This window comes from Echiichthys vipera (assembly GCF_963691815.1).
Source record: "Echiichthys vipera genome assembly, chromosome: 19".
Classification (NCBI taxonomy): Eukaryota; Metazoa; Chordata; class Actinopteri; order Perciformes; family Trachinidae; genus Echiichthys; species Echiichthys vipera.
In genome coordinates, this window is record NC_139844.1 from 11,074,174 (window position 1) to 11,100,795 (window position 26,622).

General features: G+C 43.7%; 1 protein-coding gene across 2 annotated transcripts in view; it reads right to left on the minus strand.

Moving 5' to 3' along the window:
- LOC310961817 (pleckstrin homology domain-containing family G member 1) overlaps positions 1-26,418 on the minus strand; it is a 44,534-nt gene extending 18,116 nt beyond the window's left edge. Inside the window, exons 1-3 of one of the 2 annotated variants that reach the window (XM_083934058.1) lie at positions 26,346-26,418; positions 6,216-6,790; positions 771-871 (exon numbers count right to left, since the gene is read on the minus strand). In XM_083934058.1, coding sequence (XP_083790184.1) covers positions 771-871; positions 6,216-6,641 — 527 coding nt within the window. In that variant the 5' untranslated portion in view covers positions 6,642-6,790; positions 26,346-26,418. Of the gene's footprint in view, positions 1-770; positions 872-6,215; positions 6,791-16,650; positions 16,990-26,345 lie in introns of those variants that run through there. The other variant, XM_083934057.1, reaches the window with a different exon arrangement.
- Between the last annotated feature and the right edge of the window lie 204 nt (positions 26,419-26,622).

Here is a 26,622-nt window from a genome sequence, read left to right on the forward strand (position 1 = left end):
TTGGGTCTCTAGACCACCATGGCTGATGCTCAACTAGCCATCTCGTCTGAATACACAACACACACACACACACACACACACACACACACACACACACACACACACACACACACACACACACACACACACACACACACACACACACACACACACACACACACACACACACACACACACACACACACACACACACACACACACACACACACACACACACACACACACACACACAGGGTTTAGAGCGGTGCCGGATGAGACATATATGCAGACAGGGACTTATTACACACACACACACAAACACACACAACACCCCTCCCAGAAATGAACAGGTGGTTCAGCCCAGTTTCACTATTAGTAGGACATTGTTGAGCCTGAGAGAAACAAGAGTCTGTTTGTACATTTCTGTGAGTCAAAGCTGTTTTTAGTCTCCAGTCTTTATTAGCAAACTCAAAGTCAAAATCAATGTTTCTCATTAAACTTGGCAGACTTTGGCATAGGTGAGAGATTAAGTCATTCAAATGACGACGCCTAATTATGTTATACTGAAGCTGTAAAACATAGTAAAGTGTGCCTGTTTTTATCTTGTTCAGTTTTTATTGTTCAAGAATTTGACAATATTTTTTCTTTCAAATCTCAAATCCATTCAAGACTCAACGTTCACACCAACTTGGCTTGGGAATCTTTCCCATCTTTACCATCCAATTGATATGAAGTGAACGCAGCATTAATTCTGACAAAAGTCCAAGTCTCCAGCTGAGTGTGTGTCACACCTGTTGAAGTGGTAGATGTCCTGGATGTTGCCGAACAGGGAGCCTTTATCCTCAGAGCTCAAGGCCAACCGAGACTGATTACTGATACACTCCAAGTAGTCCTGCAGAGAGAAAGAGGGAGAACGTAGTCGTGTTAGAGCTTTGTAGCTGACAACTTGATTGACAGACCGTTCACATTATGACTCCTACACACACACACACACACACACACACACACACAGCACCTATAGTTTTAACTCCATTGGGCCACTTGACTCTTCTTTGCGCCACTTTGACCTTGTGACGAAGACTGTTCTGTTCTTCCATAATTACACTCTGTGAGTTACCTGTATGTTAATGTACGAATACTTTTTTTTAACTACTAAAGAACATTTAATAGCAATAAAGCATTAGTAGTATGATTTAGCTGTTTTTTGAAGATCTATGTCTCTTGCCTGGGAACCGGTCAAATCTGCGAGTTCGTGGGGTTTGATTTGGTGATGATTTGGTGCCTGCAGGATTTGGCACCAAATCAGCCACAAAATAATGGGAGGTTCAATTACGGTTGGAGTACGGGTGCAAAGGTTCAACAAGCCCACGGTTCGGGTTGTATTGCAGTTTTTGGGTCATAGTTTCAGTTTGGTTTGTTTTGCACATTAGAGATGAGAAAAAAAACATTTCTAATGTTCTGTATATTTTATCGTTTTTATTCCACCCAGAGATTTGATAATTGGGGAAAACGATGGGAGAATCCTGCAGGCACACAACCCAACAGCTTTTGTTTCCTTATAGAACAAAAACATTTCAGCTCACTGCAAACGGGCTGAGGTTTGTGTAGTGAACAGTTCGTAGGATTTGTAGGATTCTTCGTTAATGAATCAGGCAAACCATAATCTACTTTCTTGAAGCTTAGTCCTCCATTTGTCAGAGCCTTTATGGCTCTATTACTACTTAGTATTACATTTCATCACCCAGAAATGAATAGAAGATACAAAAAAATAAAACACTGTTATATATGATTTCAGTTTTAATGAGATTTAAAGCGGGAGAAACAAAAACTAAGGGGCCGTCCACACGAACGCGGGTATTTTTGAAACCACGGTTTGGCCTTTCATCCACACGTAACAGCAGTTGTGGGCTCCTGAAACCAGAGTTTTTTTGTAACCGGAGTCCAGGGTGAACTTTTTCAAATGGTCCGGTTTCAGCAGTCATGTGTGGACAGGAAAACCGAGGAAATCCGCAATTTCTTGTCGACACTGTTTTACGTCCCACTGTGTGACGGTAAACAGTCGGTTGTATCCATGTAGACTTGTGGAGCACTCTAGACATGACCAGCTGACGGAGGCCGATGTTGCAGTTTCATGTGGACGTAGAGATATTTTTTATTTTTTGTATTTTTTGTTTCAAAAACCTCCGTGTTTGTGTGGACTAGGCCTAGAATTCTAAATATGCACCGGAAAACAAATCCGGACGTAACGTTGAAAACAACAGCTCATTTGTGTAATGCACTGCCTGATCCCTGTAATGTTATTTAGTGTAAACAGCTTGATAAGGAAACTGGTTTGGTGTCAATGAATCCTGGAAACAGCAGGTTTAACATGGCTCCTTGTTAAAAACAGGAAAGAGTCTATTCAAGAGGATTTTACTCTGTGGCTCTTATCACTGCCGTTAGTGGGGAGTGCAGATTAAACAGCAGCCTCGGGGCTCAGTCTGGCCTGCAGAAAGAAAGTGAGAGGTGGGGAGAGAAAGACAGATAGACCAGAAGTCAATACGCGACTGTCTCTCTGGTTCTCGTTTGGAAACTTCTCTGCGCAGGCAGCGTGCTGATTATGATCTACTGAAAATTACAGCTACTGCTGCAGGCTACAAGCCAACTTTGTTGCACGTCATTCCTTTCAGGTGCAATTATTTTGTCATTATTCTGTGTAAATATTGTTTTCACTCCATAACAAGCAAACGTGGTCTCCAGAAAATCAGAATCAGACAACACATAGGAGACAGGGAAAACTTTGTCTGTGTCTCGGCTCTTTCCTACAAAGTGTCTCTTGCTTGTCTGACTCCCTTACAGACAGGTTTACCTCGGATACCAGCATCCAAAAACACAGGAAGAACACTTGAACCACCAGTGCACACAAACGTCCACAAAAATGATCTCAACCATCACTGCAGCTGTATTTAAACTCAGGAGCAGGTGTGGATAGGGGCTAAGGAGGAGCAATCATGATGGTGGCAGCACAGTTACAGTTTTTAAACCAAACCACAGTCTGCAACTGGGCAGGACAAACATTACAACACTGAGAGAAAAGTATCAGGCTGCTCACTCCCAGTCTGTTTGCCTAATTTCCAGTCTGCTGCGGTGGTTTCCGTTCCTGTTAATGTTTTATGTATTTACCCATCATTAGCAATAGCTGAACCTGAGCAGTCCATTAAAGTGTGATTATAGACAAAGGAGAGAGGCAAAAAGAGAAAGAGACAAAATGATCTCAGCTAAAACAAAGACTGGAGAGTTGACAGATGACAGTCATCTTGAATGTTTTGAGCTTAAGGCCAAGCTTTTGGTTTTGAGGATTTGAGTTAGTGAATAAGACTAAGGGGCATGTTGGTGGTTATGTTTGGGGGTCACGCCAAAGGGTCATGTTTAGATTATGTTGACTATCGGAGGTAATGTGTAATGTGATGCTTTATTAGCCACGGGGTCACAGATCTGACTTGGCCTGACCCGTTCACTCATCACACACTAAAGGCTGACTGAGGTTAACAATGGGCAGCGTTCACACACACACACACACACACACACACACACACACACACACACACACACACACACACACACACACACACACACACACACACACACACACACACACACACACACACACACACACACACACACACACACACACACACACACACACACACACACACACACACACACACACACACACACACACACACACACACACACACACACACACACACACACACAAGCATCAGACATAACATGTATCAACTTGATATTTTCTAATGTTAACCATTAACCTCCTCAAGTACACACTTTTTTTTTAAACACACCAAACATATCCTTCACTCTGCACCGTAGAAGGAAGTAATTTCTCCAGACAAAGAAAAATGTAAACATCTAAATCTCATTACTTTCAATGTTTCTGCAAGTCAAGCGATGTTGTTTCCAAATTCCTGCTCGGCCTCAAATGGTCGACAGTGCGTCAGAATGAGGACCAGGAAAGAGACAAAGAGGAGGAGGGGGGAAACAAAGATCAGAGCTTTGTCTTTGAGCTTGTTTGTGGATGACGGATTGGCCTCATTACACACACTGATCGAGCTGAGGAGGGGTGATCACGCAGAACTGACAAACACCCAAACAATGTTCAGACACAGAAGTGTAGAGGGTGGCTGAGCATGGGACAACATGAACATGTCATGCCATGACTACCCTGGCTAAAGTTAGTGGCTGTGTTTTACTGTTTACAGCACGTTATGAAATGCCCTTCATTTGCCATTCTTTTGTCTATCTGTATGTCTTCTCTTAACTTGCAGTACGCTGTCCTTTCTACCCCCGTAGAAAAACACACACAAACTCGAAACCTACTGACAAACGGTGCAATACTTACACACGTGCTGTTAGCAATCTAAATCCACACATACAGTTCACACACAGGCAGGCAGAGTATGAGTGCCGCTGACAGATGCAACACAGGTGAGCCTAGGGGAGTCTGGGTAAATATTTGTGTTAAGGCCGTCACACCCTCTTCCATTGCAGGAAGCAGCATGGGCAAAGGGATTATTGAAACGGGAGTTGTAGGACCAGCTCAAATAGGACGGTGTTGATAATAGATGGTGCGATGCTGTCCAGCAGCCCGAGTCTTTTCCTCAGTGTAGGGAAACTGTCATCTTAAAAGCTCTATTCAAACACATACAATCTGTGCAATCCATCCTCTGTGCACTCACTGGAACTGTCATTAAAGGGGTGAAGAAAGGCTAAATGCATGTGTCCTTTTTCCAAAGTAGTGGTGAAGAATTAGCTGTCTTGCCATGTAAGTGTGGTCTTCCATGGCTGGGTGGTCTGCTTCTCTAATGGCAATTGGTGGTCTGCAGGGTACAGGCAGAGGGTTATTAAGTACAGCTCCTAAGCTCTGTTCAGTGTTTTCCTAACCTACTTTGGACATTGTTATCTCAGAGCTAAATCCCTCTACCTATCTTCCTCACTCTCTCCCCCCTTCCTCACCTCTGTGCCTTGAAGAGGGGAGGAAAGGAGGAGCAGGACAGGGTGGGACATCGATCAGGGGTGACAGGCCAAAACCACAAAAACTAAACCTCACTCCCACTACTTATCCCATGTTGGGAATATAAGTTTCCTGCTCTTTTTTGACAACAGTCATGGACCTTTTTAACCCTGATAACAGACAGACACACACAAGCACACACACTGGCCCATGAACCAACAGCCTAGAGTGGGGGAGGAAGCAATGTTAAGAGGGAGGATATGGGAAAGTGTGGACAAAGCTCCACACAAACCTTTTGGAATTTTAGACCAGAATAAATCAAAATCAAGCTGCAGAACGCAAATGCAAAACACACATCACATGTGCGCACCACATTTGAGCACACATGATATGAATTTTAAGTTTTAATAGAGAACCAAAAAGAGCTTAACAGAGAAATAAAGAGGAGGGAAAGAGAAAGGTGAGCAACCTTTGAGACAAACCACTACACCCAATCCATAACAAAGCCACTAAAGCACTGACTAGAGGCCATGTGTATCCTTGCAGTTCAAAGCCAACCTCATAAAAAGAGTGTATTTATCTGAGGGTGTGCATACAGTATTGTGTGTGTTTAAAAAGTTTTGAATGTGTGCCTGTGCCGGCAGCACAAAGGCACCGGTGTCGTGTAACTCGTCCCAACCCCGCCTGCAAGTGCAGGTGACCTTATTGTACTGGAGGTTCCCAGCAGGCAACGAGCTGTGTGTGTCACGTGTGTGAGGAAAACCACAAAGACCTAAAGGATGTGTGTTATCTGTGTGATTTAAAGCCCTGCATTGCTCCTGGCGTTCCACTGCTGCTTGGGCCTAAACTGGGTCAGCAGGGAAACATTTTAGTTCGAAGATGGGACCATCACAAGGTTTAAAACCATATGCTCTTATTTCCGTTTCTTCATTGAATTATTGAATTAGAAGAGTGACTCCTAAACTGGGGGCCACTGTTTAGGTCTTCAGGGTTTAGAGACTTTTAACAGGAAAGGATAGAAAAAAACATAAATATTTCTGTCAAACAAAAGTAAGTCTAGTTTTTCAGAAGAAGTATTCTGGATTATATTTGAAATTCAGGCATAGATGTCACAATGCGCACATATTTGTTCAAGGCCTCACTTGACATTTAATGTCCTGCCACACCTTTGAATCGCTGCCACTACGTCGGCTCCTTCTGCTTCTAATTTGTGCAAGTTCCTTACCTCTACTATGCTCCGCAAGTCCTGGACGTAGGTTCTCTCTGTGTCCAGTATCTCCTGCACCACCCGGTCCACATACGTCCTTGGTCCCTGCACCTGACCCGTCCGCTCTCCTCCCTCTGGGCCCACCTCCGGCTCTGAATGTTCTGTGTTCTGAGTCTGTCCGCTGCCCTGTGTCCCTTGTCCCCTCCCCGTGTCCACCTCTCCATCATTTCTGTCGTCTTCCTCTCGGCATCCTAGCTGCCGAGCCGGTACTAGTTCCAGCCGGATCGCCCCGGAGTCCCGGTCTGAGGTCACCGGGTTACAGTGAGGGGCGGGGACGAGGGTGGAGCGGCTGCCCAGCGAGCAGTGACTGTCCCGGGAGGAAGCAGAAGAAGAGGTGGAGCTGTAGCTGATCGGCCTTTCGGCGCTGTCTGGAGAGGAGTCCATGCTGAGGGCGGAGCAGTAGCGCGAGGAGGTGTGGCGAAAGACCGTGTTGCGGAGGCAGCGGGCCGGTATGTCAGCGGAGCTCAGGACTGAGCCAGAGTCCGGGACTTCAGGAAGAGGGGGTAACGCATCAGGCAGGTAGTTATAATCGTCTGGAGGAGAAAAAGAGAGGAAGGAATAGATTTACATTAATTCATTTTATATCAAATATGATATTGTTTTGAAACACTCAAATGACTTGGTCATGCTTGCTGTTGTTGGGCTGAACGTGCCCTACACAAGGCTCTCACTTTTGCATTTTCTGATATATAGTTGTCACATAAATCTTGATGACATGTATAATTAACATCAACAAACAAGACCACGGTCTAGACAATCGGCCAACAGCATTGTTTGTGGTTCTAAATATATAGTTGTATATACAATGCATGTTGTTGCTGTCTGTCACAATGATGTCGGGCCTGACACATTTAGTGTACCTTGGCAAAAAAAACGATGAAGGTTTTAGATTCGTTAAAACCAGAAGAACAACTTTCTCGTTCCTATTTTTGTTTTCCTTTGGGCTCTAAAGCAATGTGCAAGAAATCTGGCACAAAATGTACAATGTTTTCAAACAATAAAGCAGTTGGTAGTTGTTAATTTTATTCTTAGAACCCAAAAATGTTTTTTTTCTCTGAGAACTTTACAGATCTTATCACAAAAGACATGATGTATCCTTAGAATGTCAACTTGGATAAGAAAACTTAAGCTTTAAAAGTAGAGGATTTCCATGAGGTGCCATAAATCAGAGTAGTCAGAAGCAGCAGTAGTAGAATTACGAAAAGGAGTACACATTAGGTTTATAACATTTATGAAATATTAAGTGTAATAGGCTAGTGTACACAGGAAAAGTGTCAGATCTGATGTGTTAACAATCATTATATGACTCTCAAAATGAACCTCCCAATGATTCTGGAAAGTCACACGCAGAGCCGTTAAAATTCTAATTAAATTCACACATTCGACAGGCCCTGAACTTGTACTTTCCGCTCTCTCACTACGTGCTAAAAAGACTCACTATATGGAACTTCCAACAGTTACAATACCACTTTCATATTCTTACAGTCGTTATCTGTTTAGCATCAGCAATTCTCGACATTCCAGCTGACCACAGTCTGACTGACCACCCGGCCTACGAGTACCACTAGCCCTCCCAGACTTGTCCTCAGTTCCACCCAAAGCGAACTTTCATAACAGACACACACACAAGAAACAGCAACTTTCCATTTCTAGAGTATTTGTGCTAGTGGTAACCATATGTGGGTCAGCAATGTTGCACCAAAACAGAATAAAGATTGAGTTTAATGACAAGATTAAGAGTGTAATGCTGAGAAAGCTCCAGTCTTGAATGCAATGAATGAAAGCCCTATTTCCACGAAGGACATACAAGTTTGTGTGTTTTGCGTGTGTGAAACTACAGGGGTCTATTTGGCGTCAGGCCGCGGTGCCAAACTGGCTCACAACCTTGTGTCTGTGAAGAGATCCGTTAAGATATGATTACCACCGTCCAAGGCCCCACAGCCGGGCCAGCTGAAGTGAAACCACACAGGCAGCGTATCAGACAGAAGCCTTCCAAGTTTCCCCTCAACGTTTTCCAAGGACTCGCTTCATAGACAGGGCCAGCTTTAACGGGAAGAACAGGGAGTAAATAAACAGAGCGGACAAGTTAGGGAAAGACGGCATGAGAGGGCCTCATACCAGCTCAGTGGGAGTTTGACCCCAGTCTTTATCATCAAAGCTTGATACACCGGTGACCCAGCAACTCTGCTGTTGTGGCAACATTGAGATCCGATGCCCTATAGAACAATGTCACTCTCTCGCTGCCGGCAGCACCGGCTCAGCCTAAACCCCCTCTCACTTCAAAGCATCGAAGATCACAAACCCGCGTTCAAAAACATGAAACGTGAAACTGAGAACGAGCTCAAAGAATCCGGCTCTCTCACCTTTCAAATAGGTACCTTGGTAGGGTTTTTTTTTTGTGCTATGGTGACACATCTTTTGAGAGCACTTTAGCTGCAGACTCGCTTGTTAGACTGGTCTGAGATAGAGAGATCACAGGTTTGATTCTGGCAACCACGACAGTAGTGATACCAAGTTAAAAAACTGAACCTACATGTTCCTGCTCTAGCAATTTATTAAAGTAATTTTTTTTTGTTATGCATTCATTTAACATTTGTTGTCTTAGTGAGTTACACAAGAAGTTTGATACCACTGTAACATCTGTGCACTACGTACAGAGTGAGTCCAGGAGGAGAAAAGCTAGCCTGGTTCTGCATGTTAACACATGGAAAGTTTACGTATAAACATGTTGTGTTTCGTTTGTTTAACCTTCACACACACAGAAGTGTAAAAACAACATGCTGTGGCTGTGCTAGAACTATTTCTTGGGTATTCACTGAGCTTTGGTCAAAGCTAGGCGACAGCTGTTTCCCTCTGCTTCCTGTCTCTTGGCTAATCTAAGAACATTACCCAACCACTGACCCAATCAAAGAGGTTTAAATTGGCAATATTTACCAAAATGTTGGCAATAATCTAGCTTTTTAAGTGTTAAATGCTCCACTTTCTTGCTTGCTAATTTAGACTCTGCTGTCCGATGCTAGCCAGATAGCGTACCGTTGGTTTATCTGAGGTTTTTCACTGGAAACGAGGTAGATGAGACATGCAGGCCAACCAAAACATTTAACAACAATGAGCTAAAAGATGCTATGTTAACACTGCCACATTGATTAGCGCAGCTTCAAGTCCAACAATCACATACAGAAGTTTGCCCTCAAGTCCGTCCCTCTTCCCTGAACTATTACGTTAGTGTTTTGAAATCCACGTCTGAAAAATAAGAGTGAAGGGAGATTCTGATGCACTGAATCACAGCTTTCTCTAGTTTGGATTTTGCTCCACTGCCATGCCAAGAAAAGCAGGAAGGAATTGGAGCGTCCAAAAGCTAAAGTGGCATGAAACTTTATTTTCCTCCGACAACTGATTCCCCGTGCATGTGTGTCCATCCATCCAAATGTTTTTACTCCCAAGCCTGACCCACTTTTTAACAATTACAGATCAGAAAGGAAAAGGGATCTGGAGGGCGAAAACAACACATGCAGACAAACCAACAGCCTTGGCTTTTACATACGCAACACAACGCCAACACCATGACATTAATAGGTAACTGACCATTTTCTTTGCCCTTTGACAAATCTATAATCCATCCTTCCTTATCACAGTAAGTGATAAATGTAAATCCATACTGTGTGTGTATGTTTCACACACAAAATGCATTACGTTTATCACTTCAAAGATAACACGAACTGAGCTAATAACTTAATGGAGCTCACAACTTTGGCAGCTAGATATGAATGGGCAGAGTGTGCACACGTGCAACCTGCACACACACAAACATACAAGAAGAGCAAATACAGAGAGACCGTGTTTCCGTTTGCCGTGTAACCCAAACACAACAGAGAGAGAGATTGCTCCATGCCGTGTTTGTCCAGCCCCTCCCTCCAACCTTCATGTTTGGGGCACACCCTGGCCGTTTCCTGGGTGAACTGGCTCTTGTACACACACAGACAACCAGCACCCCCACTCTTCTCCTCCTCATCACACACACACACGCACGCATGCACGCGCACGCACAGGCACACGAGCACAGAGAGCAAAGATGGCTAAGCTTTAGTTACCTCCTGTCTAGATTATGTTCAACCTGATCCTTGTAAATGATCTTTAATTATGCTCCTAAGCATGCAGGTTGGGACTGTTTCTCTTGTGTGTGCGTGCATTTGAGGATTAGGATAGTGTGTGAGAGCTGTGTTTCCTGCCAGACTAGAGAGAGAGAGTGAATCAGCAGGTTTATGAAAAACCTGGCTTCAATCTTTGGCTTTCATTTCACTGTGACAAAGACCCGGGGGCGCTTTATTATTCAGCCAAAGTTTAATAAGTTGAACATCAGGCCTGTCCGGAAAACATACAGTGAAGAACAAGACTGGAGACTGAAAAGACAATGTACACTGAGGGGCAAATTCATAAAAGGATTTCACGGGCATGGCATTTGATAAACCTGCAGAAATAAGACAGAAAGAAACCGTGGAATTCTTAAAGCATCCACAGAGGGTGAAATGCAAACTTAACTGCGCTGCCAAGCAAATAGCCTCTTAGTGCTCCTGTGCTATTTGTACGTATTTTAAATAGGTAAAATACATACATTTAGTGCTAAAGTGCTTTCTATGCAAATGAGCCTCATTGCAAAAACAGTCCAATTCACAAAGATCAGCACAAATTAAAATGATTGGCATCTTCAGAGAGTTGGTGGTAATGAAGCACACTTAGAAGGGGTTTCCTCCATTTAAAATCATGCCATCTTCTGTGTATGTTCATTCATACATGTGCATGTATATGCTGCTTCACTCCATTGATCCAGAGCCAGTCCAACAGGCAAGTCCAGCCAGGTTTAATGACTCATGCAACACTTAACTCGTCCACTTCAGCCGCACTCTTCATGGTCACCTGAAGGGCTCTTTATGCTGGAGTGGTCAGCAAACAGCTGTGAGCACCCTCATCTCTTTATGGCCCTGACGATACTCACAAGTGGCTCAAACACCACCAACAATCCGGCGCCTGTTTTGTTATGGGCACATGAATATCCTACAGTATGTGGACGTTTAAACCTCAAACAAGTTCAAACTATTTCAAAGTATTATGTCATATGAAGGATACAGAGCAGCAGCAAAAAAAACAATCCCAGTGTTTATTTGAAGTCTTGTGGTATCCTAAATCATTGGGTTTAAAACAAGTGACAATATGTAGTAGTCGGTCCCAGCAACAAAACCCACACGCGACTTCCAGGGAGTATCCCTCAGCAGTAAAACACAGCCCCGAAAAATCAAAGAGGGGATTTCGTCCTGAAAGGACTACTTTGGAAAATACCCACTTGGTTTGGCTGGCTCTAAAAGGCTTGCATTAGATTTGGCTGAAATTTGAAGGCATTTTTGCACAGAGTGAGGACTGTGTCGTGCAACAGAGGAAACAGTTCAGGGTCAGTAAGAGAGGATGAATGATTACAGCGACCAATTTAGGGGCATATACGCTGTGGATTAGGCCACATCGACCGCTGACTTGCATGAACTTCTTCTTTTGTTACATTGGGTGTCTGTGTTTGGGTGTGAGCATACAGTTTAGGCAGTCGTACATTTTGGGCTGGATTGGGACTGTCCGTGCAAAATGTATGTTACAGATGTGTGAAGTATATATTGTAAGCCTTTATTACATCACAGAGAACTAAAACTGATTCCAAAAACAAAATCTGCATAAGGAATACATTGGACAAGAATTAACTACAACAAAATACCGGACCGAAATCAATTTATTCCAAAGGAACTACCGACATCAGTGGACTTGCACGTTGAAGCAAAGCAATCTTGCACTCTGCCTTCATGTTGCTGATCTTAGGGCGTGATCACACTGTCCTCCCGGACCACGACCCGGACTTTAGGGTACTTGTCCCCCCTCCCTCTCCCCCCCGCGCCCCAGCCCCGTTTGTACTCACACTACCTGGGCCTCGGCCAATGCTTCTTGCTGTCCATACGCCTTCAAGCCGTAACACGTCACACGCATTGATCGCGTGTGTGTGGCTTTGTTTACAAATCTTTCCGTAGACCTCAGAGTTTTTGTGCGTCTTGTCGACTGTTTTTGAATATTTTCATCCGACCAAATCTGCAGTAAACACTCCACCTCCGCATCACACCAACGTGAACCTTTCACCACCATTGTTGTTGTTGTTAAATGTCCGCGCATGGTCCGTCCTTCTATTTACATGTCCGAACAGGCGGACATAACGCTACTGCCGTAGGGCTCGTGCTCGTGCTCGTACACGTGCGCACGCTTGTGCTCGTACATGTGCAAACGGCTCCGCTAAAGCCCACCTCTTTCAAGCGGGCCGTGGCGGCCCAGCTGGGCCCAGTTGTGCACGGAGCGGGTGCGCTCACACTACTTAAAGGTACTAGACTTTAGCTGAAAAACCGGTTTTGGCCGCGGCCAAAAGGATAGTGTGATCACGCTCTTAGACACGCAAAATCTGTCCCCTTTGACAAACTGCTAAATGTCTTGACACTGCTGGCATTAAGGAAATGGAAAGAACCAGAAGGAAGCAGTCATCTTAGCTGTTTTACACCATCCAGTTCTATAGAACTCGACTCTGGCGAATTAGAAGCAATGCCAGTAGAGCTTTACTCTTCATTTTGCCATAAACAATGCTAACTGCAACCAAAGGCAGTCCCAGTCATCACTTACTTTCTACTTTGCGGGTTAAATAAAGAGAGACATCAACATCATCATTTACAACATGACATCAGTGAGGAAAGAACGAGAAAATGGGTCATATCAGTCAGTTGAAAGACATCATTTTCATTAGTGTCACTTACATCCAGCCTCTCTGTCTTGATTCCTGACATTTTTTCCTTCCTTCCTTCCTGCCATTCCTTTCTTCCCTCTTCCTATTATATATTCAAATATGTTTGGCACGTCATAAAGTAACGCCAAGTTCACTGTGTCATATGAGCTCCACAGGACATTCCTATGGGCTCAGACTGGCCTCTCCAAGCATACACTTTACTAAATAAAAATACACATTGAGCGGCCTGTGTATATGGCTACAGACCACCAAGGCTCATATTTGCATTTGGAGCGCATGTGCTCATACCACTCCCTATTCACACTCAAATTACTGAGGATATCACAGGCGTTGAGTCTCATTTCTTTTAGAGTTATTGGGAGAGTTGTAAACCTTTAAATTGCCCTACAAGATTTTATGGACTTATTTTAATTGAATTTTAAATGTAGATATAGATAGATAGATATAGCCAGCTTCACAGACTTTTCCCAAAATAGAAAGTTGAATTTAAATGGAAGATTAACTTAAAAGACGATTAAATATAAGACAGAGAGAAAGCAAAGCCAGAGAGTGTCCAACTGGTGCCAGAAAATGATTTCTTAAAATATATTTAATGCCCGTTGATATAGAAAAACGTGACTTACATTTTAGAAATGAAAGAGCAAGACATTATCTCTTGAAGTGCAATGATTGACATTTGACATGTTTTGTGTCAAATTTCACACTCAAAAGCACAATTAGGTACAAAAAAAGATGCATAGATGTTCTCACTAGGGCAAAAAGACAGTTAATACAACATTCACAGGTGCCCAGTTTAATTACGTACCTCAAATGAGTTAAAAGACTGAAGCTTTTGTCCCAGAGAGGAGTGAGTTAACCAGGCAGAACATGACCACACATTTGGAACAGCTCATGGGTCCTTTAATCAACCTTGTTTGTCCGTGTGTGTTCTTGTTTATACTCTCTACCAGATGGCAGCTGAGTTCAATGCCATGCAGCTTATTGCTGACTTTACAGTCCTACGGCACGACAAGAATTGGGATAGATTGTTTTCATGCAAAACTACAAATTGGAAGCGAAAGCATCTCGAGTCATAGTCGAGTGGTTTTTGTCCTCACTTTGGAAAACAGTGGAAACCCTTAAAAAGACAACGTAAAGGGGAAAGATGGTGGGGAGAGGACATGTGTGACTGTGAAAGAGTGAGAAATGAGGAGGAGAGGACCCAAAGGAATGAAAGTAGGAAGAAGAGATGAGAAGAAAGGACAGAGGTCAAAACACCGCCCACTCCTTCGCTTTTCTCTTTTCCATTTCCCACTCGCTCATTTTGAATCCTGCCTTTTGTAGTACTTTTGCAGTACTTAGTGTAGTAACCCTCAAAAGTTTTCTCCATCTCAAACCAATCTACCAAATTATTTCGGCATTTTCGTGTTTTAAAGTTTCTTCAAATACAAACCTCTGAGTGTTTTTGTTCCCTGAAGGCTGAGCAGAGACACAGCAGCACAATAGAGTGCCTACTGTCCGTTTAGTTACGGCCTCATATCTTCCACCGCGTCCACTCAAAGGTCAGTCTCTGTTTCTGATAGAGACGCAGGCCTGATCTCAACTGACGCTAAGGACCTTAAAGTGTCACTCAGGATTTCACACCGCAGATTAGACACCGCAGTCGTTCGAGAGGAGAAGAAGAGTGAGGGCAGAGGTGGGAGAGACGGAGAGAGGCGAAGGATGGGATTGGAAACGGGAGGCGTTTTCCCCTGAGCAACTTATTACTGGACCAACAATGAGCTGCGCTGGAAGGGACATACATTATAATGCAGATGTTCCAGAAGATGGATGGAGACTGGGTTGGTGCAGAACGAGCTGCAATAGCTCTTAGAATCTCAAGATGCGTCATGACTGGTAAAGACAGGAGTTTAAACATGAGGTGGGACTTAATAGACTCCTGTGGCTTTCATTGCCTCACAAAACATGGTTTAAGTAAACATACACACAGCAGCTGGGAGGCTAATTAGCAACAAATGGCTGTTTTCTCACAATGTAAAACCACAGAAATAATTAAGCATCCGGCATGCACGTTCACATTCACACATTTTATATATGCAGATCAACACCCTCTTATCTTCAGGTTGTGTTTTATGAGATCTGAGGTTAAATCCTACAGTCTAGTAAAGATTCTCTGCTCGTCTCTGACACTGTGGACATCAGCGAGGAATGTGCAGCAGCGTTTTAGCTGACAGCACCGGTGTTTAGCCTCTGTGGGAAAGAATGTCCACCTGCAAACTTACACCCCCTATTTTCAGACACACACTCTGCACCCTTGGGACGCCGAATGCGACCCTGGCTGCACACACCCTTGCCCTCCCTCAGAAAGCGACACACTAGCCTCGTTCGCTGACCCGATTGGATCGCAGCCCAGGGACTGGGCTCTCTGTATTCACTTCAGTTATTCTCTGTGAAGTCCTGCAGCTCCTATAGCTACACACACAGACTTGGGTGGATCATGAAGCATGATATTGGAAAACTATTGATTTGTTTTCAATATAAGACAGCTCTGCCCCCTCCTTCCTCCTCCGCCCATCTAGCCTTCAGAGGGCTGCACGTCCTTGTGCGCGAATCCTCAGGATGGGGGGCAGATGTCCTCCCAGAGGACTGGGCTAGCAGGGTGGGAGGAGAAGGTTGGAGGGGTGGTCCATTGTCTCCGGCACCTCTAAACCAAAGAGTTTGCTCTAAAAAGTAATTACCCCCCCCCCCCCCCCCCTCTATTCTGCTTTCCTCTATTCCCATTTGTAGCAACCCCCCAACTGCTGCCCTCCAGGCTCTAATTTGGGTCACAGGCTGTAGAATGGCATCTCAACACTCAGTCAAACTTACACCATGGGAAGAGGACACTGAAACATGCACTGGCCTTAAGAGGTATGCGATCGGAAGTGGAAAAGAGGTAGAAAAGAGTTTATTAGTTATGTTCTTTCTTTATTGGCATTTATATATTAAAACTACCAACAAAGTAAAACTTTTAACCACCACGGCCATGACAAACCAGCAGTAAACTGTGTACAGCATCATTAGGAATTTAACCCACGATGTCTGCGAGAAAGCAAACACACTCCATTCAACACCAGAGGTGAGAAAACAATCAGTAGACCCTGTTCATACAACTGTACTGCCGAGAGACGGACGCTGCAAAGGCACTTCACACGACGCTGTCAGCTGAGGAAAAAATATCACACACACACACCACATAAAAGAGCCCCTAATACAAACAGCCACCGATTACTATTAAATGGACCTTGTATTTTTAAGTTGCTGTTTGAAGTTTGTGACTTTTTCTATTGTTTTGTGACGCCACCCATCTTATTCTAATCATCATCAAGTCCTCATTTCACCAAAGAGACATGTCAAATCAGGATATTATTCTCCATGAGGCTTTTGTTTAAGCCCGTGTGATGAGGTCTGCAGACATGCAACACTTTTAACAGCAAAACGTAGTCTGACCACATCACAGAATCACAGGAAAGACTTGTGTGAGTCTTTAATTTGAACATGCTGGGAAACATCACTGAACATATTTGAAGAAGAAGAAAAAAAGCAATTTGCTCTTACCGGTAGGCATTGTGGCTTGGCTCCAATTCAAAAGAAATGAGAGTTTGTTTGTTTTTTGTTTTTTTAAAAAGTAAGGCTCAGGTTTAAAGGAAAACAGGGTTTCCTGAGCAGGTCACATATCCAGAGTATTCCAAACGGTATTCCCAGCAAAAGCATGGAAAGATCCCCTTAGATTTCCCAAAACATTGTGAATCCTTTCTCCTGGGAGCAAACGTGCAGTCCGCTCCTCCAAAACATACACAGGAGCATACACTCTCAGGTTTCCTCCTGAACACACACACACACACATTCAAACACACTCCTGTGGCTGATGTCTTTTCTTTCTCTCACTTTAGTTTGTCGAGGATCTCCTCTGTCTGAATGCCTCTCTCCCTCCCTCTCTCCTGTGGCAACACATCCACCGCCTGCATGTGTGCGTCTAAAAGTGTTTTTGTGTGTGTGTGTGTGTCTTTGCATGCATGTGTGTCTATAATAGTGAATGGTCTCTGCTCTCTACTGCTCCCTCCCCGCTGGGTATTCCCCTCCCCTTGACTCCTCCTCCCTCTCTCTAACAGCAAATTACAAGGAGCTGGGAGTTCCTCCTCTCCCTTTTCCTCTCTTTCTATCCCTTCTTTTATCTTTTCTCCCTCTATTTCATTTGTGCCTCTGCTTCTTCTCCTTCCAAAATCAAACATTTGAGCTCGGTCTGTAACGCTTGTAGGGCTGGCGACACCTTTTGTGTGTGTGCGTCTGCTGCACGCTCAGCAGGCAGCTGAACTGCACAGCTCCAGAGATCACACACACGCACACACACACACACACACACTTTACAAGGACGAGAGAGAGGGGGGGCGGTTAGGCTTATCAATAGGGCCGGGAGCCATCTCAAACAAAAGCTCCTCATACATGCTCATTGTGTGTCAGATCAGAAAAAAGGCTGGGCAGAATGAGCGCACAAAACGTCACAAGTGGGATTCCAGATGTACATGAACATCAGTGGACGTGGATGCAGATGAACAACGTAAACACAGTGGTTCCAAACCTTTTTGGCTTGTGATCCCTTAAATTAGCTTTTTTCAAGCTCTTTCTTTGGGGGGTCAACCGCTTTTTTTCCGTATTAAGGCCCACATTACAGATTTTTACAAATCCATCACAGGCGTATTATACTTTCCAACACTTGAGACATGTGGGAGCCAGAAAGGGTTTAATAAAAGACTCCTGAGGTGCATTGAGGTAATTATAGGATCATTTTAGGAGTTGTACTCATACTAGGGAGTTAAAGTCTGGATATCTCAACCTCTGCTGCTTTGATTGTTACCATTCCTTTATTTCAATGTGTCTCTTTTACGCCCTGAGCTTTATGGTATTGCAATTCTAAATACATGGAGTACCCCTTTAACGTTGCTTTTACACAAGTAGCCGGATCAGACATAAATGGACAGCCAGTTTACTTATGATTTACACCAGGAAATAAAAAACAGCAAAGACTAAAAAAAAGGAACTGACCAAATATGCAATGCCAACTTGACATGACAGTATAAAACGATTTTTGGTTGGTACTTAAAAAGAATCAAGGTTCAATACCAAGTGATTTTTGTTTTCCTTGTTTTAGAATAACATACTTCATTTCAAAAACTTAAAATATACATATATATATACACATATATATATATATAACAAAACAAAACAACCATTAACGGTGCAAAAGGCATCATAAACATTTCATATTGGAAAAGGACACAGAGGAAGCAATATGCCTGTAAAGTCCTACCGCTATATTAATCCCTATACTTGTATTTTTACTTTTTAGAGGTCTGAGGAACTGAAATTATCCAATCATTTGAGGAAAGTTTGGCTAGCAGAAATAAGTCCTTTTTGTTCTCTTAGGACCTTTCACACTCATCTTGTGACCCCTCATAGGTGTCACGATCCCCAGGTTGGAACCCTCAGCTCTAAAAAGGTGTATAATTTCAGAGTGCAGTTATAGTTCAGGACAGGCCGTTTGTCACAGAAGGAGGACACACGTGAGACAATAAGCCCCCCGTCTCACGCACTAAAGCAAATGTGTTGACTTATTTGCCGTCCCTCTTTAAAGACGAGGACTGGTCCCAGCAGCATGAGGTCCTGCTAACACCACCCCCTTCTCCTCAGCAATACAATTATAGAGACCCCCTGGACTATATACACACACCAGACTCCAAGAAGCACGACCCATCTCTCTAATGGTTTGAGGGTCCGTTGACCCACGAAGCCCCTAACCCTCCACTCCCAATCTAAATACTGTCCACCTCCCCCTTCCACCTCCCCCTGCCACCTCCAGCGCGCACACACACACACACACACACACACACACACACACACACACACACACACACACACACACACACACACACACACACACACACACACACACACACACACACACACACACACACACACACACACACACACACACACACACACACACACACACACACACACACACACACACACACACACACACACACACACACACACACACACACCTTAATGAGCACCTCTAGCTTGGCAAACACAGAGAGCGTCTAAACTCCTCGGTTCAGCCAAGCACGACCTGTTGATGACAGAAACCTACAGCAGCAGTCCGGCTTATCTGATGACCCCCGCGTGCTCCGTAGGCCTCCCTGCAGGAGGTCGACCAGAGAAACCATATTGTTCCTCTCTGACTGGATATGACAGCTGCTACATGAGCTGCAACACATGTAGACACAGTTTTTTTTTAAATCGCAGTCGCCAACAGTTGTTTGATCATATCCACTGAAGCCGACACGATGGTCTCATACAACAACATAAATCGTCCGGTTTTAGAAATAAAAACACGCCTCTACATGCACATACAGCATACATATGTTGTACACTCAGCCCTGTTCACAGTTCGTGCACACACCACAGATCCGATCTCCCCCCTCACGCATGTTACAATATCACATGCACACGCCTCAAGCTAGGCATACGCTAAATGCCGTTCTATCTATCTAGCTATCTATGGGCGCACTCACACGGTTTAGCTGTACCGTGCCCAAGCACGTTTCACGGCCTAAGTCTAGTTCATTAGACCAGTGTGAGTGCAAGACGTGGTACGGTTGCCAGCCATGGCCCGTTTGGGAGAGGTGGGCTTTTGTAAAGCATGTTTGCACATGTACGAGCACGAGCGTGCACACGTGTACGAGCACGAGCCCGAGCACGAGGCCTACGGCGGTTCTGACGTCATTTTGTGTGCACCTGTTCGGACATAGAAAAAAAGACGGACGGACCATGCGCGGACATTTAAAACAATGGCGGCAAAAGGTTCACGTTGGTGTGATGCGGAGGGGGAGTGTTTACTGCAGATGTGGTCGGATGAAAACATTCAAAAACAGTTGGAAAGACGCACAAAAACTCTGAGGTCTATGTAAAGATTTGTAAACAAAGCGACGCATTGCGATGATGTCAAGCGATGCGTTTGACGTGTTACGGCGTGATGACGTATAGGCAGGCAAGAAGCATTCTGCCAAGGCCCAGGCAGTGTAAGTACAAACGAGCCTGGGCCGCAGGGGGGAGAGAGAGGTGGGGGACAAGTACCCTAAAGCACGGGGCACGGTACGGACGGACAGTGTGAGTGCGCCCTATGATTAAGTTAGTCAGCCTACCGTACCTCATTGTAGCATTTTCCAGCACGTTCACAACAATCCGGTGCACACACACTGACGAGCACTCGATGGGAGGGAGCGGAGTAGCTTGGTGATGGAGGGGGAGGGGCGTGAGAGTCATAAACATTCGAAAATTTGACTGAGTCAACTTCGATCTGCCAGGATGAAAGGGGAGATTTCAAACAGACGTCTGAAGTATCTTTCCCTTCAAGAAAGAAAGATTGCAGCAGCTTGGGGTTAGTGCTCCGATGATGACCATTTTCATTATTGATATAATCTGTCGATTAGAATTTATAAATCATACAGTCTGTACAATTTCACAGAGCCCAATGTGACATCTTCTTTGGGTTTGGCTCATGTCTGTATAATAAATTATGCTAGAGAGCAGGAGGGGATTAGCATAGCTTAGCATTAAGTCTGGAAACTCTAGTCTAGCCTGTCTCTATCTGGTGGTAAAACAAATCTGTGCTCGCAAATTAACTAATTTGTTGATTGCATGCATTGACAAACGTAAAAACAACAATTAGTTAAAGACGCTACTGGAGTTGCATTATGGGCAATGTAGGAGCTTGTGTTTTTGGAGCTTGTTCCACATTAGGGACTAAAATTCCGGAGGGCTCTGCCACTGCTGCCTCAATTTTGACGACTATTTCTAATCTGTCCCAAGCTCCCAATATTTTTTGAAGTTTTTGGCTTAACTGCTGGGTACTCTTTTAAATGATTAATCAAAGCTGATAATAGTTTATGCACTACTTGCTGTCAACTCAATAATGTGGGTTTTCCCTGCCAAGTGCAGCACATGCTCCACACCTAACTCTTTCTCAACACCTCCGCCCTCACTCTCTGCTCTGCTCTGATATCATTCCCCCTTTGCATGTCATCCGTCTACACTCCGAGAGCAGGTTTCCCAACAGACCTCCCTCCTTTTAAAGGCGAACAATAAGCAACACACAGACAAACACCCTCCAAAACCCCCTCCAATCGACCAGAGTAAGAATTGATGGTTTTTCGAGTTTGCGGTGTTGCCAAGATGATCGGGAGCCATAGCGCCGTGGTGGTCACTATGGCGACAGCAAGGCATTAATCTCCAGTGGCATGTAGAAAGACAGTGAGAGCGCGAGAGAGAGAAGAAATGCCTATTGTCAATAAACCACTCCATTCCTCATAACACTCAGGCAATGCAAACAGTGAAGCAGGGCACAGGGTTTATACACACTCTATTCAACTAATACTGGTGCGCGCACACACACACACACACAACATTGTAAACTTCGACTTAAAAGACCACAGCCTCTTGAAAATGTTTGTTTGTGTGTGTGTGTGTGTGTGTGTGTGTGTGTGTGTGTGTGTGTGTGTGTGTGTGTGTGTGTGTGTGTGTGTGTGTGTGTGTGTGTGTAATCAGAAGTAAAAACAGTCCTGTCTACAGTTTGAACACCCCTCAATGGGATGTTCTGGCCTGTGTATGTTGCTCCTTCTGAAATGGACAGATGCCATCCCTCCATACCACACACTATGAATCAGAAGTACTTTATCTTATATGAAATTGGAAAAAATAAAACATACACTTAGAGGTTCACCTAGCAAATTTTATGAGATTTGGCAACCTTTTTGAGAAATCAGAGCTGCATGAAACGATGTAATTAGAACAACTGCTGGCTTCACCTTATTTAGGTGACAACCTGCTCGGATTTGACTCTGTATGTACTGTACTTTTCTAATGTTTCTTTTCTGTTTGTTGTTTTGTTTCTCTAGTAAGACTCTCTCTCTTTGTCATCATGTGTATATATGTCCTCTCTTAAAACAAATTTGATATGCATCAACTTAGATTTACTTTTTTTTGTATTTTTGTTATTATTTAATTATCCACTTTTTGGGGTGGGAACTCTGAATATTTATGTATGTCTTTTTTCTGTTGAAAAAAGCTCAATAAACAAAGTTTAAAGTAAAAATCAGTCCCCATCTACTTAAGCATGTATGTTTGCGTGTGTGAGTGAGTGAGTGAGTGAGTGAGTGAGTGAGTGAGAAAAATCAGGTCCAATCTCTTGCTCGGACGGCCTGGCAGCTTCTTCATTTTCTCAGCTGTCCACAGTTTAAATCGAAGGCTGTTTCCTCGGTAACACATAGAGCACGTCGGAGGACTTAACTGAGGGAAACAGATTCAGACTGAGAGAGACTGTGACTAATGACAGGAGTTTGTGGGGTGGAGAGGGGTCATTCATATACAGTTTCCCCCTCCTTCTGTGACCCTGTCTGTCTTTGTCACTGCTGAGATGGATCATCTGCAGACACACTCTTTCTTTCACACACACACACACACACACACACACACACACACACACACACACACACACACACACACACACACACACACACACACACACACACACACACACACACACACACACACACACACACACACACACACACACACACACACACACACACACACACACACACACACACACACACACACACACACACACACACACACACACACACACCGCCTGAGCTCTTCATTAACCCCCTAAACACAGTTTCATCGCTTTTTTTTTAAATGTAAGGTTGGAGAATTCATTCCTCCCTGTCTTGGCAGCGCGACACGTATTCTATATTCAGCAGGTACAAGTACCCCATTTTAAGTGGCAAAATCCAGCATTCGTCCATGCTCTCTAGAAAAACACATAGTGTGTTGTGATCTGACCCTATCGGCAGCACATTGTCATATGTCATTTTATCTTATTTCCTCCAAAGTCATCACAAATCACAATTCAAAGTGAATCAGTTTTACGGTTAAGGCCTGGTTTACCCACAAAAACAGATGATGGTTTCGGTGAAAGTAAACCCTTAGCTAAGATTCGGATTGAAATGATAAGTTCATTTAGGTTAGGGGACATTCGACGTCATGGTTACAGAAATTATCGCGTAGGATATTGAAGCATCATGGTAAAGGAGTATTCACTATTTGCTGTAAACAGAAAATGAACAGCTGTCCATTGTTCACCATTCAGCCATCAGTTAGCCTCATAATAAGAGTGAATTGGCAAACAGTTTCTAAACAGTCAGTAGCAAATGACGTATGCAGGTGTCCTAAATATGTGTAATATCAGCTGACACAGACGCTCCATTTAATAGAAGCAGGTAACATCTTTCGCATTGACTGAAAAAAATGTGACCTGAAATGAAATTATTTGCTTAGATAAGAAGATGAATTAAACTCTCATGTCTGTCTAAATACGAAGCTACAGCCAGCAGCTGGTTAGCTTAGCTTAGCGCAAAGACTGGAAACGGGGGTAAACAGCTAGGCAGTATCTGCCAAATGGGCCACTGAACACACTAATAAGACCTTTTCACATGAAGACATCTGACATATCACAGCGCAGGTATAAAAAATGACAAACGATGTCTGAATTCAATTTTGGTCAATTTCAGGGGCCTGTGTGTGTGTGTGTCATTGCTTACTGGAACATCTGAATAGACATATTCAGCCATATTTAAGAATATTTTTAACATCTGTGCTACAAGTCCAAATGTCTGCTGTACACATATACACATTTCTCCTACATTTTGAAATATCCAATAGAATTTAAAATGAGTTCTGTGAATATGAACACATTTTGGCCACAGAGCCGGAGAATGTATTCTCGGAAACACTGGCAGGTTTATTTCCCCTCTTTTTGATGGAGCATCTACTTCAGACTTCACTTCAGGTCGATGTTAGAAAGTGATCTTTTATTGTGCCGTTAGTGATGCAGGGCAGCACACTTGTTACAACACATTTGTCTTATTGGATCAACAGAGACCATAAATCATGATGACATTTCTGGCAAGCAACAGTCAGTGGGGACGTGCAGCATTCTCTGTGCCGGGGCCAATTCCATCTATGTAAAATCTAAAAGTCCTGATTCACTCAGAAATAGCCCGTATTGATTTTTCCTTTCCCAGATGTATGAGGTTCCGGGATTCACAGACAGTGTTCCCTCGGGCCGCAGCGGTTTGCTCGCAGTGCCAGGACAAGTCCAGGAATTTCTCTCGCTGGCCAGAAGTCCGACTGAGGCACCAGTTCCAGCTTATAAAAGCAGGAATCCCTCAAAAATTGGCCGGAGGAACATCCAGGAAAACAAGGAGTGTCTTCGTCATTCCAGCAGACTAAACAACAGCGACACAGAAATAACTACAGCTGCTACGTCAACAACAACAAGGTCAGCAGCCGCAGCTAATGATAGAGCAGGGTGGCACCACGGGCCATAGCAGAACCCGGGAAAAGTATTTACGATGGGAGATAATGTCAGTATTCAACTATGCAGCAAGTTGGTATTCACATTAACAGATGCAGACGACAAGAAGGAAATCACCAGGAGGAGGAGAGGAGAAAAACAGGTGGTTTACAGGAACTGTTGCTTTCATTTTCTATAATTCAATATTATTTGACTGTAGAGACTATAGATATACATTTACACATCAACACTACATGAAACTATACATTGTTAATGTTTACTGTCCTTTTGGTTTCTTTTAACTGAGTTTGTGTAGCGTACAGTAGATCTCAATTAAGCGTGAGAATGAAAATAAAGTAGTGAGCTTCATTTCTTTAGGGTTGTGTGTGTGTGTGCGTGTGTGTGCGCGCGCGTGTGTGTGTGTGCGTGTGCGTGTGCGTGTGCGTGTGTGTGTGTGTGCAGAGTAAGTGTGTGTTGAGTGAGCATGTGAGCATGTGTGGCGGATATATGGAGGAAGCTGTGTTTGGCCTCAGATTAAAATGCAGGACGAGGGTCCCGCTCCAGGAAAGGAGACCAGCAGAGTGCAGACATCGGGACTTTTGTCCCATTAGGGAAACACGTGACATGTACTCAAATCATACTCTGTAAAAGGTACTCAGACTAGATTTATTTTACTATGTGAATACAAAACAATATGTTTCTTAAATAGGTTGTAATGTGTTTAATATGCACATGCTTGTCACGTTTTTATAAAGAGCAACATAGATATGAAAGCAATTCAGGAATGATTTGCGCACATTTCTGATCTGCCACATAAAGCTCTGATATTTATCTTAGCAAAGACACCGCAGTCATGTATGACAGCAGTTAAAATGTCAGAACTGAACTTATGAAGACGTATATCAAGTTATCATTAATAATAAATGAACCAGGTTTATTATTAGAAGTACTTTAAAATGATCCAAATGCAACTATACATGACAAACAAGGTAAACCTGAGACCAAGTGTCCTCTGACGTACAACCAGAACAAAGAAACAGTATTACACAGATTGACAGATGACCAAGAATCAAGTGACATAACACATTAATCTTAATGGTTGAGATTTATGGCAAAAGTCACACATGCCGACAAATGAGTCCATCCCATTTTAACTGTAAATCTGTGTCCCTCAGAAGCTGGGTGCTCCAGTTAGAGCTCCCAGAATGAGGACACACCACAAAGGAGAACACACGTCTATGTGTGTGCGTACACACAAACACACGCACACACACTTAGGTAAGAGTGTGAGGGTTATTGTAAGAAAAGTTATACTATGTTTAAGTGACTGATTTCTGTTGTATAAAATGTTCATTATCAAACTTTCCTGTGAAGAGGCACATCTGGTAAAACAGTGATACTTCTTAAAATTCAACTACTTCTAATGTTTTTCTAAACAAAAGTTTCTTAAAAATGCACAGGCGACATTCTTGAAATCAGTGTCACTCAGCTTTCTTCAAAAGACAACATACGGTAACAGACTTATCGTCAAACACCATGTTGATCCTCTCACATACACAAAGGTGAAAGTATTATTAGATATCCAAGCAGCATTGACTCTCAAGCCTCAACACAAACAGGTAGTCTAAGTGCAGCAGTCTGACATGGTTCTTAATCAGACAAGTGGGCAAAGGTGCCATTAGAGTGATGCTAAATTGAAACTTTGGACCCAGTAATTGAAGGTCAGACTGGCTTTGGTGGAGTCAACCCCTGCAATTATGATTAAATAAAGAGCTGGGCTGTTAAGAAGGAAAAAAAAGACTCTCGGCGCCACACAAAGACAATGACAGCTCACCTCAGAGAGACCATTCCCACGATTAGCCTTTCCTCAGCCGCTGGCATCCCAGTATCCTGTCCGGGTTAGATCCATGTCCAGGCATTCGAAAAGTTTCACACTACGCATATAGTCTTAGAAACGCTGACTGGCTTCAGAGAGGTAGGTAGGGCTCGTGTCAAGGCGGCCCGGTCTGTGGTCCACCCCTCTATGAGGTCAGAGAGAGAGAGAGAGGGGCGGGGGGCAGATGGAAGCAAAATGCAACTGAACTGGGAGGGGAGGGGGACAGAGAGGGAGA